The 14,210-nt window shown below is 47.0% G+C and overlaps 1 protein-coding gene across 1 annotated transcript; it reads left to right on the plus strand.

Moving 5' to 3' along the window:
* Positions 1-373: 373 nt before the first annotated feature.
* SPBR_07702 (uncharacterized protein) lies at positions 374-1,249 on the plus strand (the record flags this gene model as incomplete). The annotated part of the gene is made up of 4 exons (XM_040765956.1): positions 374-472; positions 550-885; positions 955-1,091; positions 1,153-1,249. The coding sequence occupies 4 exons, from the start codon at positions 374-376 to the stop codon at positions 1,247-1,249; spliced, it is 669 nt and encodes a 222-aa protein (XP_040617517.1).
* Positions 1,250-14,210: the final 12,961 nt, after the last annotated feature.

Raw genomic sequence — 14,210 nt, forward strand, 5'->3', positions numbered from 1 at the left:
AGAGCAAGTAGACGACAATGGAGTCGAAGTGGGTTCATCGGCGTCAAAATGCCATCGTGGTGACCAGCCGTTGTCCTTTGCTCCTTCCTTGCCCTTCGCCAGTGTGCCTCCCGCTCCTGCCACTTAAGCGGTAGCTTTGGTGGGACGCGTCAAAACACGCGTTTTGGTGGGCAGAATGTCGCGTCGCTCTTTCCCTTGTCCGCTGCTTCGACGCAAAAAGCTATTGTGGGGCTTCACCGCCTGGCAGCCCACCAATCAACAGAAGCCTCTCTTTCCACGCCAGTGATTTTCATGACGACATAACTCGTTTGCGGTGGACAACTGCAGTCCGACAACAGCGTTTTGTGAGTTTCTGAGCACGGCGACACGTACAATGTTTGCGCAAAGGATAATGCAGAGGCAAAGGCCTGCGGCCTTTGGCCAGCTTTTCCGGCGCTCGTTCGGCAGCACCTTGTCGATCAATCCTCACATTGTAAGCGATACCAACGGCTTCAACGCAAGGATCGATCAATTGATATACGACGCAAGCTAAAGCCAACACCTCACCAGAAAGCCTTCCGCCTGGCCACTCTGCCGCCGTCGTATCTCCTCACCTACCTGGACACTCCTAGGCCGTCAGCGGTCACGGCCGTCGGCACGACCAGTGTGCTGCCTCCGACGCCGCGTTCATTTGTCGCCAATGACCGGTTCATGGACATTCTCAACGACGTGCTCCGCGAGAATGCAGCCCAGGACGATGGGCTCAGAGCACAGGCCGTTGCATTTGCTGCCCCAGGCGGCACCATTTTCAGCAATGCCGGCGCGAGCCACACCGGATCCAGCACCACCGTGCAGCAGGGCGGATCTGGCGGCGGCGGCGTTGGTGGCTGGGTGCACCTCAGCGATGTATGTTGTCTGGGATCTGTCCCCTAATAGGTGCCAATTGTTATCTTGTCTGACCACAGCTGCTTCTAGCTCCGTAATCCGCCAGACTTTGGCCGGATTGCATGGCCCGAAGACATATTTGGCAGCATCGAGGTGGACAGCACAGGCACTCTGCTCGACAACTTCCAGCCGTCGGGCAGCTACCGTATCCTCACGAACGAGGGCATGTAAGTCATCCTTATTGAACTATTGCTTAGTGGACGTGCGCACCGCTAAAATCAGTGACAGGCTCGGCCTCAGTGATTTCTTGAGGGAAAAGCTCGTCCAGCGCCTCGAGGAGGAAGACGAGAACGACACCAGCGACCGCCCGCAGATTTTGGACTGAGAATAAAAATAAATGAAACGGCCGACCGGCCAAGGCCCATTCCGCTCACAGCCTCGCTGTGTCATATCTGCAGGGTGATGTACATTAATAAAGTGCATACGTTGTATTTGTCAAGAGCTATCCGAAATACGACGTCGTCGCTCTTTACCCCTCCTACGCGTCGACTTCTCGCTTCATTTCTCTGTTTTGGGCAATATTCCGCTTGCCTATTCTCTCCCCACTCTATCCTTGTTTGTTCTGTTTATATTTTCTGTCTCGTATGCTGGTAATGCTGGGACCGGGTCAACCGTGCTGGGGCGACTGCGTTGATAGGCTTTTGCGTACATCTCCCCACCACTCCAAGTCCTTTCTCGCTCCGATAGCCGTCTACGGAGGGCGTGTTTTGCAGATGACTTGCCTGAGCGACGAATGGCATGCGAGAGACGGAGAGGGTGTGCTGCGCTTTAACAAAACAGCAGTGGGCACGATGACACAATGCACGCAATTCAGATACACTCGGGCAACGATGCAAAAGCATAGGATAGCATGCTCGCCGACCAGATGCCTGGGTAAATACAATACGACAGCCCCTGAGGAGAAAATCTCGTAGAGCGTCTCGGAGATGATACAAAGCGAATACAAGACGGCTCGCGTGAGAAGGGGCTGTTGCTATTGTGGCGAAAGAGGGCAGGAACAGATGAAAGTCCCCATGGAGCACACTTTCGTGGACCTTGGTAGATGGAATATTATGATATCCGAGATAACTGCCGGACGATAAAAATGCGCAAATAAAGACGAGCGACCACAAATATCAAGACTCGCTTGGCACCTTCATACCCTGTCGAAGCTGTACAGAGCCAGAGAACAGGAAGATCCAGTGGGAAGATGCATATCAGCCGACGGAAAGGCTCCCAATAGCCATGCTTCGTCGTGGTATCATGTTAAAACAAATCAAGCATATCCTCTGTCTCGTCATTCGGAGTTGGAGGGGAGTGTGCATGGAGATGGAATGTAGGCGAGTCGAAAATGTTTATTTTTGTTTCAATAAACATTTATTGCAAGGCTATTGCTTCACTCTGTCGTTGTCTTATTAGAATTTTATTAGCTCCACACCCTTAGAACGTCTTTTGTCTCCTCCCGTACAGATATCTTTCTCTTTCTGCCTCGCTATTTCCCCAATATTCCAAACACTCTATTCCTCCAACCCCTTGGCTCTCTAGTCTATGCTGTTTTCACATATCGTGAGCGGATAGAGTGCCGGGATATTTCCTTTTAGTTTCCCATTCTGCTTCCTTCCCGTGTTTACGACTGCTCTGGTAATAAACGTGCGTCATCCTTCAATCTCTCGTAGATGAAAACACATATTCCACTCTGTACTATTTCAAATTCAGATGAACATCCAACGACACCAACCAACCACCTCCACACTTTTTTTATCCCGATACTAAGACTCTACCAGACCGGGTAACAAGAAATCCGAGTCTCGATTATGAGTACATGCGCGTGCATACGTGTTTGCGTACGCCGATACTTTCTGGATCGAGCACGTATTGTGAAACTGACATTATGAATTATCCTCCCCCGCGGAAAAGTACATTTGGAACATTACTGTGAGCAGCGTTGTTTCTCTATGTTATTGCTTTTTTTTATTACTTTATTTTGAATCCCCCCCTACCCTTTTTTTTTTTTTTTTTTTTTTTTTTTTTTTTTTTTTTTTTTGTAAAAGCCCATATTCTAAATTGTTTGTTCAGAGCCACAGGTAAGCACAGTAGTCCCATACCTGTTTATGTACTCCCACTTATCTCTACGTATTGTATGTGGTTCTTGTCTTCGAAATGTCTAACGCGACAAAACATGAGAACTCGAGAGTAGGTAAAATCTCTGGGAATCAAAACTACGTGAAATAAAAATAAAACGAACGTGCCGTATCTGCTCACCCACTGTTTCTTTTCTCTAAATTTATTTTGTGCCCACTCTATTTGCTTTAGCCGGAAGCAATATGGCCAAGGTTCGATCTCTTCCGTTTCCACCCTCATCTTGCTCTCTTACTCCTCATACTATGGTATATTTCGGGATTTTGTTTCCTCAACAAGCGAGCAATCGGCAAGAAATGAAAGAGGAAGGTGAAATACCATGATAAAGTATCGTTGTTCCGGGAACACGGGACAAAAAGGACTCCGAACTTGAGATACACAAGTCGACGAAGTACGGAATCAATAAAGACAAATGGAAATACTACTATTTGAAGTTTATCCAAACTTCGTTTCGATGTCCCGCGACTAAGGAGACTTGTATAGATCAACAGTAGTCTAGATCGAAGACTCGCTAACAAAGAGTCGGTCGTCGTATATACACGAAATAAAATAGAGAACAATAGAGTTCTTAGACCGATTTAATACGTCGTCAAAAAATAGCCTGCCGTGATTTCGCTCGTTTGGGCAAGCTGTGCTTCGCTTCCCAGGGCCGCCGGTCTCGGATAGACTTACGTTGCCTGCGCATATTTTCGAGCAGGACGGCTCAACGTCGTTGCGTTGTCTATTGTCTGCCAAGACAATTCCAAATAATTATTCACCAAAAGTGAACTCTTGAATTGTCTGATTTCACTGTTGTAACCGTTCATTTGAACAAGCTTCACAGTGATAAGCGACATGAAGCCATGGGATGAAATGAAGGAACAGGGGAAACGCGAATCAGGACGATACAGTTGGCGGGTCAGAGAAATGATGAGTTTATTGTCTGTCCAAGAAACGACGATGACTCAAAATTACTTGTAGCCTCGTGGGTATCAGTAGATGTCTGATATCTCATTGGCAAGCAGTGAGAGTTTTATCCTGCTTCTCTTTTGAATTCTGTAGGAGTTTGTTCAAAATAGGAAAAAAATTCTCTTCATAAAGAAGCGGCGGCAAGGATCAGTAAGGTCACGACCATTGAGTTTACTCAAACTCTAAATCGTAAGAACCAAGATCTAATAAAGACCGGACGAGATCTTGGTGTAGGGTGGAAGCGTGGATGGCCTAAACCTTCCCCTCGAAAGATCGTGTCGATCTTCAATCAACAGCCTTGCTATCGAGGGTTGAAGACAACGTTGCGCTTGCATCGGCCCGAAAAAGTATTGAGTCGGCACCTTTTTCGTGAGGCTTTATTGAATCCAGACACTCCTCGGAGAACACCTTCTCATAGTTCCTGCTGGTTTAGACTTCTAAAATACGGAACCATGGAGTTTCCTGTCCCCCATATTTCCCAGGAAGTGAATTGTGGGAGGAAAACATCATCGTATGGGTGGCAGTGTTTTGATTTTATCCGGCCAGCCGTTATCATGTTTTCACGCAAAAGATCCTCAGCACGGGAGACTGTTGTTGAATGGTGTATCGACTGCCGGCAGTGAGGGGCATCAACTGTGATTACTTCGGCGTCGGCAATTGAAACTCTCACGATAGGGATGTGTGTTGGAATGAAAGCCCACTTCGGCAAGGGAAAAGGCTTTCTTGTGTTTGGAGTTGGAGGCTATCGATCGTATGAGTTGTGGCTGTGTGGCGGTGCAGTTTCCAATTCTTTGATTCTGATATATCGTAGTCGTAACATCGGTCGTTTATACGCCGTTTGCTCTAGCCATGAGCTTCTGACGATATACCGAAGTAATGCGATAGACGTTGGTGATAGCGGGCCGTTGTTGTTCTCTCTTGCTTCGATGTGGAGCTCATGCCACAGCTCTCTTGCGGTCGCCTTGGCATACGACCCCCCTTATTTGATCCTCCTTTCCTTCCTCTTATCACTGATCGTAGGCTGATGCTGGGCTGACATGTTGACAGCTGCCGGAAGACGCTTCGGTAAGATAAGGTGGTGTTGTGTCGTGGTGATGTTGTGTCGTTGGGTGTTGCTCATGTAAAACTATACATGGTCAACTAATTGCTGTATGAGTGCACATTGTCCATTCGTTGTTCTTTAGCGGAGTGAAGGTGTGATGTTGGCCGAGGGAAGTCGTTGATCAACCGAGCATTTCGGAAAGGAAGGACAGGCACCAGATTCTTATATCTTGCTGTTGGAATGTTGCTTCGGACTCGACGAAGAGTATCTTTGTGGACGTTATTTATTGCGGTCGCGAACGAATACTTGTTCTCGGAGGTCGGGATTATGGAGACTTGGCAGGCACACTCTTTTCGATATGTCCCCGTTGTCGAGGAGGAGCATTTGCGGTTAAGGTGCACGTTGCAGGCTCACAACAGACCCATATAGAAACAACAAGGCAGAAATAAAAGGAGAACAAATAATTTTGTGCCTTTGAAAAAGCCGTCGAAAGACGGACGAAGGCCCTTGTTTAAATGTTTTCTGTTGTCCTCACAAGTCGACGGACTGCGGACATCGTTTCTAAACAAATTTGAGCAAAAAAGAAGCAAATTGAAGTCCGCCATCGTTCGGATCTAGTGGTACGGTGCAACCAACAAGCAAAAAAAACGATAGCTATAGGTTGATACCGTCTCTATAACCATGTCAACTCAGGATTTACCGCGAATGTTCGGGGCCAGGAGCGATTTCTTCGGTGCCGAACAATACTGTGGACGGTTTGGAGGCTGCAACAAGGACCGGGTCCAGGCCATTCTATACCAACGGGTTCCGAGCGTCATAATAAAGTGGACGAAGAAGTACTGACGTGGTTGGTGAAGACTTTTACAAAATTTAGTTTTAGATATGGACCGCTGAAGACATCGGTTGGCGATATTGTTCCACGAATGTTGGCTTCTTGCTTAACGAGTCTATGTGTACGATCCGTATCTAGCAGCGCATATATATTGTGACGACTCCGTTGCGTGTGTCGGCCTTTGTTAACCGCACTTACACTAGGTTTATCTATTCAGATTTCGATGCAGAGAACGAATGACAGGAGCAGTGCTGACTTAGACGAAGTGTGAAAGAATTGATTGCTTTGGATTTCGGTGCCGAAAAGTAAAAAGGTGATGGAGAAGTGCGGTTTCGTAGTCCGGATGTGCAACCAACAACCTGGCACTGAGTCGAAGGGGCAACAATTATCTGAAGAGAGTATAAGAAGACCTGATGTAGTTCACTTCATTTTTACGCCCAGCTGTACTTGTTGTTAGAAAGCGTCCGTATTACGGGTTATTAAGTCATTCTAGTCGATTTCGAGAAGCTTTCATCCTCCTATCAAGATCATTGTGCCGTCGTTCGGCCATGGTCCATTTTTGCCCGTCCGATGTTGACATTGGCATGCAACTGAAGTGTCCGGTAACGGTTGCCATTTCTCGGCTGTAACGTGGCAGATATCTTGGCATGTGCCATTTGAATACCATGGTGCCATTGACAAGTGACAAATGAGAGAGAACTGGGAAAGCGAAATAACAGTTTCGTATCTGAAGAATAGACTCGGTCATAAACTCATCCCCGTGCAGTTGTCCACAGCTTCGAGTGCAGCCGTGTGTAAATTAAGTCCTTACTAAAGACGGAGAAAAAGCCCACCAATCGAATTCTTATGCCCGAGATGGAATGGAATCTCATGGATAGGATATCATCGATGGTATACGTTCAAAGAATATTCTGTACATACTGTCCATCAACTCTAGTTCTCTCAAGCTTTCGTTTCAAAATTGAAATAAAAAATACAAGTGGGACCAAGCGACTTTACACAGGGGATGAAACCTGTCGAAATCAAAAGATGGGAAAGTACATCAAAATGCAAAGAACACTTATTTCATAATGTGCCACGTAAAAGAAATAGCTGTAGGAGTAATGTCAAACGCTGCGACCGCGACAGAGATGTCTGATGTAAAGAGACAATTCAAGTGGCCGTTTAATGGCAAGTCTCGGCTGCCACGCGACCATGATACAACGCACAAATTCCAATGGGTAGATTATTGACTTGATAATTGCATGAGTAGCTTTGCCACTGCCTTCGTTCATAATTTAGGCACGAATATTAGCCTAAATTGAAAGCATTGTGATAAGTTTAGCCAATATCTTTTTGCCGCAATGATCAAATTCACTGACGATACGAGAATCTGCCAAATGTCGAATGACGCGAGACTGAGAGACATTCGTTTAAAAAGCGGCCACAAGGTAAAATGGACAAAACTGTTCGCTCTTCAAACGGGCAGCAGGGTCATGATTTTAAAAGACGGAGGCCTGTTCGAGGGTGGCGATCATACCAGAAGCTGCTAACGTATTGGTGGGCTCATTCACCGGATGAACGAGGACGATTGAGGCATAATATTTCGGCCGCCAAAGATTTCACATAAATTGATTACCAGGCCACGCTTGGTGCCGTCCATGAGCGATTCTTCCAACCGTTCGACGATCGTCCCGAAAAGAACGATACGCCCGTGACAAGTACTACTTTGAATTGTCCTTGATAATGTAAGTAACGACTTGACTGGAATTCTGATACGTTGGAATGATGTGCTCCTACCAGATGAAAGTGTGTTAAAAAACATGGGCATTTAAAACGTACAAAATATAATGTCCAAAATTCCAAGCTATTCTTTTTAACACGTTTTATGTAATCCGCATATAACATGTCAACTGTATCTACTTTGAACACGAGGGTCTTTCTATTTGCTAAAAAGTACGGCATGTTCCGCAACGGACAAGACACATCTCACTACAGACAATTGAAAACAAATTATTTCGAGTCATCTTGACTTTTGAATTTGGCCCCGCTTCCGTGATTATCAGCGCTTCCACTGTCTTTCGAACTCGGCAGGATCCGTTGTCCCAAAACATTGATGTGCGTGGGTACGATTACCGTTGCAGTCGGCAGAGCAAGCACCATGTGTCAAAGGGTTGCAGTCCGAGAAAGTTGGATTTGAATCCCAGACCTTGACCAGGACCCAACCAAGACCCAGCAGCACTTGCCGGGCTGTCAGTCTCGGTTTCCTGCCGAACCAGATGCGACAGATCGCCGGGTCTCCCCGGCAATTACTCTACAGAGGATGGATAGATGCAGTAAGACAAAAACTAATGATGTGATACAAATAATACAAATAAAGGTGACCAGTGTGCGTGAAAAGAGATAGCTGATCCCCGTGGCCCATTCGTTGCGGATTCTTGATTTCAAGACTATCAACAAAAGAACAACAGGCCAACTATTAAGGGTGATCTTGCAGAATACCACTACTGCTGCCACTTCACATTGCAAGCCCTCACGAGTTGCATTATACAGAACCTACGAAAATAAAACCCAGCAAGACTCGGGTTGAGTCAGGTCGTGTGGTGTGAAGATCCTGGTGAAAATGGCGTCTCTGCTAAACGTAGAGCTTCTGTGAAGCGAGATGAAACTTGGTTTACAGTAGAATCAGACGTTCAAGATCCAATGGGATGTCCTTCATGCACACGCAGAGAAAGGGGGCCCTTTGGCTGCAGCGCCACGGCGGGACTGCACTACAAGGGCGACCATCGGCCTGCACGTCTCGGCCACCTGCACCTTGGGGGAACAAGTGGCACGAAGAGAGCGGGAGAGAAGAGATGGACAGGTGTTTATGGATGCTGTCTCTGCTACCTTTGCTTTTCTGTCGACATTTTATTGGCGACTGTAGACCAGGAGTATTGTTTAAGTGCTTCGGGTCTCGATGCTTGTCTTTTGGCCTAGGAATTTCGTGCCTGTGGTCTTTTTTTTTTTTTTTTTTTTTTTTTTTTTTTTTTCCCTTGCAACGTAGCCAAGCACCTGCTGGGTATGACTTCGATAGAAAATTCAAAAACGCCCGCCATCGAACACTTTAGTAGGAGTGTGGTGGCACAAATTAGTGTTGAATGTGGGTTGTGTCCTGTATTGTTTTCTCTCATCTAATATAGCATTATTTTCTAGGAACGACCGCAGAATTTCGAGATCTATTGCTACTTATGGCAGTATTTATTGTGCCTCTTCCTTCCAAGTAAGCATAGTTTCTTTACCGTGCTTTAGGACCTGGGAGACTTGCTACCTTTTTAAACTACGAATATGGCACGAACCCGGAATTCATCAGCAAGTACGCGGTAGCTATAAAAAGAAAAAAGAAAAAAAGAATACTGGGTAGGGACTGTAGGAGTCGAATCAAGACACCGCCGCGCAACAAGTGGACGACATTCCAAGTTCTGACGAAAATAGTGGCTTCCTTTCTCGGGATGTTTATTTTCTGCTCCGTTGTTTTCAACCTGTGCCCAACTGAGATACGGTTCGACCATTCACCTTGGCCCAATACGACATCTCACGCAACACAAGCAGGACACAGGGGTCGTATTCCATCTCCATTCATCTATGTACTTGTGCTGAGAGAAGCAAAGACCCAGAATATGGGCGCTGTGCGACCACTTCCTCGCCTCCGCACACCTTTTATTCTCTTCCTTGATCCTGGTGGTGTCAACAAGGACAATGGGACCAACAAGGAGACCGACCGTCTACAAGTTCTACTAAGACAGGAAGCAACACCACAAGTACGGCAGGATGACGATTGCTGGTTGTCAGACGGGGCTTAACCACCATGTCCTGGGCTTGGATGCCTTGTGCGACCACTTCCCTGGGACACTGTTCTACTGTCCTTTCGTTGCATCTTCCATATTATAATCTACCAGCTGTCTCTTTCACCGTTTTTTGTCTTTTATTTTTGGTTTCCCTCGTCTTTTTTGCCTGCCCTTTATTGTTCTTCCCAACACAAGCATACCCTGCATGGGTTGGGGCGGGAAGGCGTTCTGGCGTGAATCGTATCCGTGCTTGAATAAGACCTTTGTAAGCCAGGAGCTGGGCGTGCGATTTGAAAAGGCGTTTTTGGGTATTCTGACAAAGTGATTCTGCTCGTTCACGGTCCACGGAATTCGCAGATGTCAGCCCAGGCACTGTGACGGGCGAGGATCAACGGTCGAGGCGAGAACGGGAGACACAAGTTCCCGAGATCGATAAGCTGACCGCAGCTTCAGCCGTTGCGTTTGAAATGGTTAAATGATTTTGCTACTTTTAGTACACACGGCCTATGCATCGCTCTTCTTGACTTCCTTCTTGGCACCTCATTGTCGTGATACATTGTCGGACAAGTAAAGGCTTTGGACAAAACATAGAAAAAATCGGAATCAGAAAACACGACATTTTGGGCGCTACACGACGCAGTTGCCCGTCAAAGCTTCAATACACTGTCGTATCCGAGAGAGCGTCTGTGCGTGGATTCGCCATATCATGTACGACGCACTCAAAGGTCCTCTGGGATCCTGCGCACGGAACTCTCGGGCGTCGCCTGCACTGACGTGCTTTGCTGTTCCCACGACGAGAACAACAAGGTCTCGCCAAGCTGATACTTGTTTTTCTTTCTGTACTTTTAATGTTTTTATTAATCGACAACTCCTACGACATACATCTTTGTGCCTTCGCCGTATATGTGTTCTGTTGCACAGCATAGGCTACAAGAGAAATATCGCGAGGCGGGACCTGTGCTGCGTGCCACGTGCGAGAGCAATGGAGCGTAGAGTATTCTGTATGGAGAAGGAAAAAAAGAAAGGAGGAATCGTGTGAGAAGCTGTTGGTGGGGTGGATTTGTTGTCTTATTATTTCAGTGGCGAAATATTGGACAGGCCTCTGGCGAGCCAGGAGTGGAGATGGCAACTGAACGGAAAAGGAAAACAAAGCTGTCGGTCATGAGTAGATGGCCTTGTAGGAGAGGTGGGAATATGAAACCTTGGCTGTGGATGGCATTGTTTTAGGCGCCGAATTTCCCAATCTCGATTGTCCTGGGCGTGCGGTTTTGGGAAGTCTAGGATGCATTGTCACAAAGACCCATTGTTTTCTTTTCTTTTCTTTTTTTTATTATTATTATTATTTTTTCACCGCTACTGTTCTCGTGTGTTGCCGGGCCATATATTTGGTGAGATATGCGAAAGACCAATCTCGCAGGCTGAGACGAGTTCCTGATGGCCGATTTTTCTTCTGTGCACCTTTCTCTTCAATCGCACAGAGCCTCTGGAATCATGTGCCTTTGTCTTGTATATCTTCTGGTGACTTGCCATTTGTTGGTCAACTGCGTGCCTTCTACTCCGAGGTTTCCACAGACCCGACTCCTCACCTGTATCCTCTGTTTCGTCCCCGACTCAGCCAATGGGAACGAACAAGCCCGATTCGACGAGAAGTCGAAGTGTGCATTTGGAAACCATTCGCCGTGAGCTTGCAGCATGTTGCGGCACACACAGCAGCTTGCAGAGCAACTGCTGTTATCACTTTTTGTATGGTTGAGAGTAGATCGGCTTCCGATAAAACGTCAGGAGAGGCCCGGCCGGGTAAACCAAGAAAGCGGCCTCACTCTCAGGCGTGCAGTCCCGTTTCGGAAAAGCACAAGGAAACGGCTTTGTAAGGTATGAAGGAAAGTTACAGCAGCAGCCCTGATTAGAAAGAGGCGATTTCAATGGAAGCTTACGCTTGTGACGTGTGCGATGAGAAAGGTTGACCTTTTATTTTTATTTTTATTTTTATCCTTCTTTTTATTTTTAGTATTATTAAATTCTCGCCGTAATTGACGATACCCATAGGTCGTCCATTTTCGTTTGTGGCCCAAACAGGAGAGCCACCTCGCCGTTCGATACACCTTCGTTGTCTTGTGTACATCTCACACACGATGACTCGCAGAAAATACGGCTGTCCTACCTGCATCCTGCATCCTTTTTCGTGTTTCCTTCTTCCTCAACGTTTTCTCCACCCACATCCTTTTCATGACATCCTCCTGTCCCTCTGCCTCACCGTCTTATCAATCCACGTACCGGAATTTCCTTGCTTTTGGGGTTGTATACCACGCAGATACAGTTCTTTCCTGCACAATGTCGTGATCTGTGTGTTGGTCGGCACTCATTTTGGATAGCAATTTTTCTAATTTTTCTACTTGTCGGCCCCAATTGCCGCGCCCTTGTCAGCACTGAGCCACGTTGCTTCCCGACGAACATAGCCACACACATATTATCCAGTCGAGCCAGTCGCCAGTGTCGCATTGTTTTAGTGTCGAGGGAATGGTTTGCTGCACAAAATGGCCTACAATACGACCAAGAGTAGCATCGCTAAAAAAAGCTTGTTTTCACCTCAGTCGAATGTTGATGTTTGCTTCATTTAACGCTGACCCTTTCCAATTTCCAATTCTAAAATCTACACTCTTTCGTCAGATACGGTACCATCGTCTGAAGCGGACTGTTCCTAATGTCCGCTCCTCCATTTTGCCGATGTTGCCGATCGCTGTTGGAAAAGGTGCCGTTTCGGCCAACGGCTATACCTTGTTCGCCTGAACTATGACTGCCAGAAATCAGAACAGGTACAAGGGTGACGGGAGCCAGAGAGATGCTTCGCGCAGTTAATGATACCGAAGCTGTCTTTAGACAGCAGGCAAAGTGCTTGCGCACAGTTGTCGTCATCGGGTTTGATAGTTGCCGACAGTTTAAAGTAAGCGCAAAAAAGGAGCAGGGGTGCATTTCTCGAAGCAATAAACAAAGTGAGCTTGCGCGTTGTCTTCGTCCTAATTGTATTGGGTCCCTTATTGATAGCTCGGCTCTGCTCAACTCGTTTATTTCGCGTGCTGTGAATGATAGTTTTCGCGATAAAAATGGTTTTGCAATTTGGACTCGCGCGGTTCCAAAGAGCACATGTCGTCATAGGATGCAAAATGTAGCGGAACATACATGTGCGTATATCCATTATAAGTGACTACTTGACTATATACACTGCTCCGTCATATTCACTACACACTTCGCAGCGAATGTCGGACGGCAGGATCGGAGTATTTTCCCGTTTCGTGTGTCGTTTTATTGTACCCACGGGGACTTGGATGGACCCTGGGTCTCCGGCTTTCTTCAGTGGCCAATCTTGGCTCCCCAAACGAATACTTTAGTTTGTTGTCTCTTCCCCTTCCAATCAAAAAGTCCGCGCGGCCTACACAGCTGCCCATTTCGCAACGTAGTTTATCACGAGCAAATACAAATATCGACGACTGTATGCGGGGTAGGAAACGGAGCGTTAGCGGGAGCGGGCCCGGCTACGGCTTCGGCCACGGCCAAGAGGAGAATGGAAAGTCAGATGAGAGACGAACTGCACCCAACAAATTTGTGAAAAGGGAGACGCGGCAGAGAATTGCATCACTCTTTTCCCACAGGCCAGTATGGGGCGTATCAAGATGTGGTGACTTTATGGATATTTGGTTCTGGTTTTCTTATCATTCTGCAAAAACTGCACCTCGACGATATTCGGCAATCCTTGGCAGTGCAAGACCCTTCATTTGCATTCGCTGCTCGCACATTCTCGCTCTCGGGCTGTAATGATTTTTCCTCTCCAGAGACGTATGTTTCTATTCATTGCCGACAACGCACTGCTCAGTACAGTGTATTCTCTTATTTCACCACTCCTACCGCGTCTATATTAAGCACACGAACGAATATGTCTAGTGACGCAATGCCATGGCCAGGCACGTCTGTTGGCACTATGCCAGTATACGATAACCGATCGGGAAACCGTCCCTCGTGCATTTCGAGTCTCTTTTTTTAGTTGCCGACACGGCCGGCCGAGGAAAAAGCAGTGTTCGATGTCGGGTGGCGGCCGTATGCGTCTGTTGCTGTGTGCTGTCTTGTCTTGCCCAATGGAGGACTGAAACATCTGGCACTCACCCATTTCATTGTAATATACATTTTTGCTTCTGGCGCCCCCAAATGCAGGCTGGCCGGGGTCTTGGGTCGGCGACCATATGCGGGTACTGCTGGCATACTTTGGGTTTGTACATGTCTGTGCCGTTGTGCGTCGTGGTGCTTCGTCACTCAAGACATACAAATGTACACACCTGGATGCGGTCTTCGTCTCCAGTGCGTCTTAATAGTTTCCACTATCTGCTCTTATTGGGCTGTATACCACGAAAACGTACAGCACAAATGCGGAGTGGCGTTAATGCAGAAAAGGCGAGCAAAAATATGGAGCTTGGATAAAGGGAGCTTGTCTTTGGAACGAAAACCGATAAGTGACCGTTTTCCTAACATTGCCAACCAAAAAAATAAAATA

Source organism: Sporothrix brasiliensis, assembly GCF_000820605.1.
Source record: "Sporothrix brasiliensis 5110 chromosome Unknown Cont20, whole genome shotgun sequence".
NCBI classification, from domain to species: domain Eukaryota; kingdom Fungi; phylum Ascomycota; class Sordariomycetes; order Ophiostomatales; family Ophiostomataceae; genus Sporothrix; species Sporothrix brasiliensis.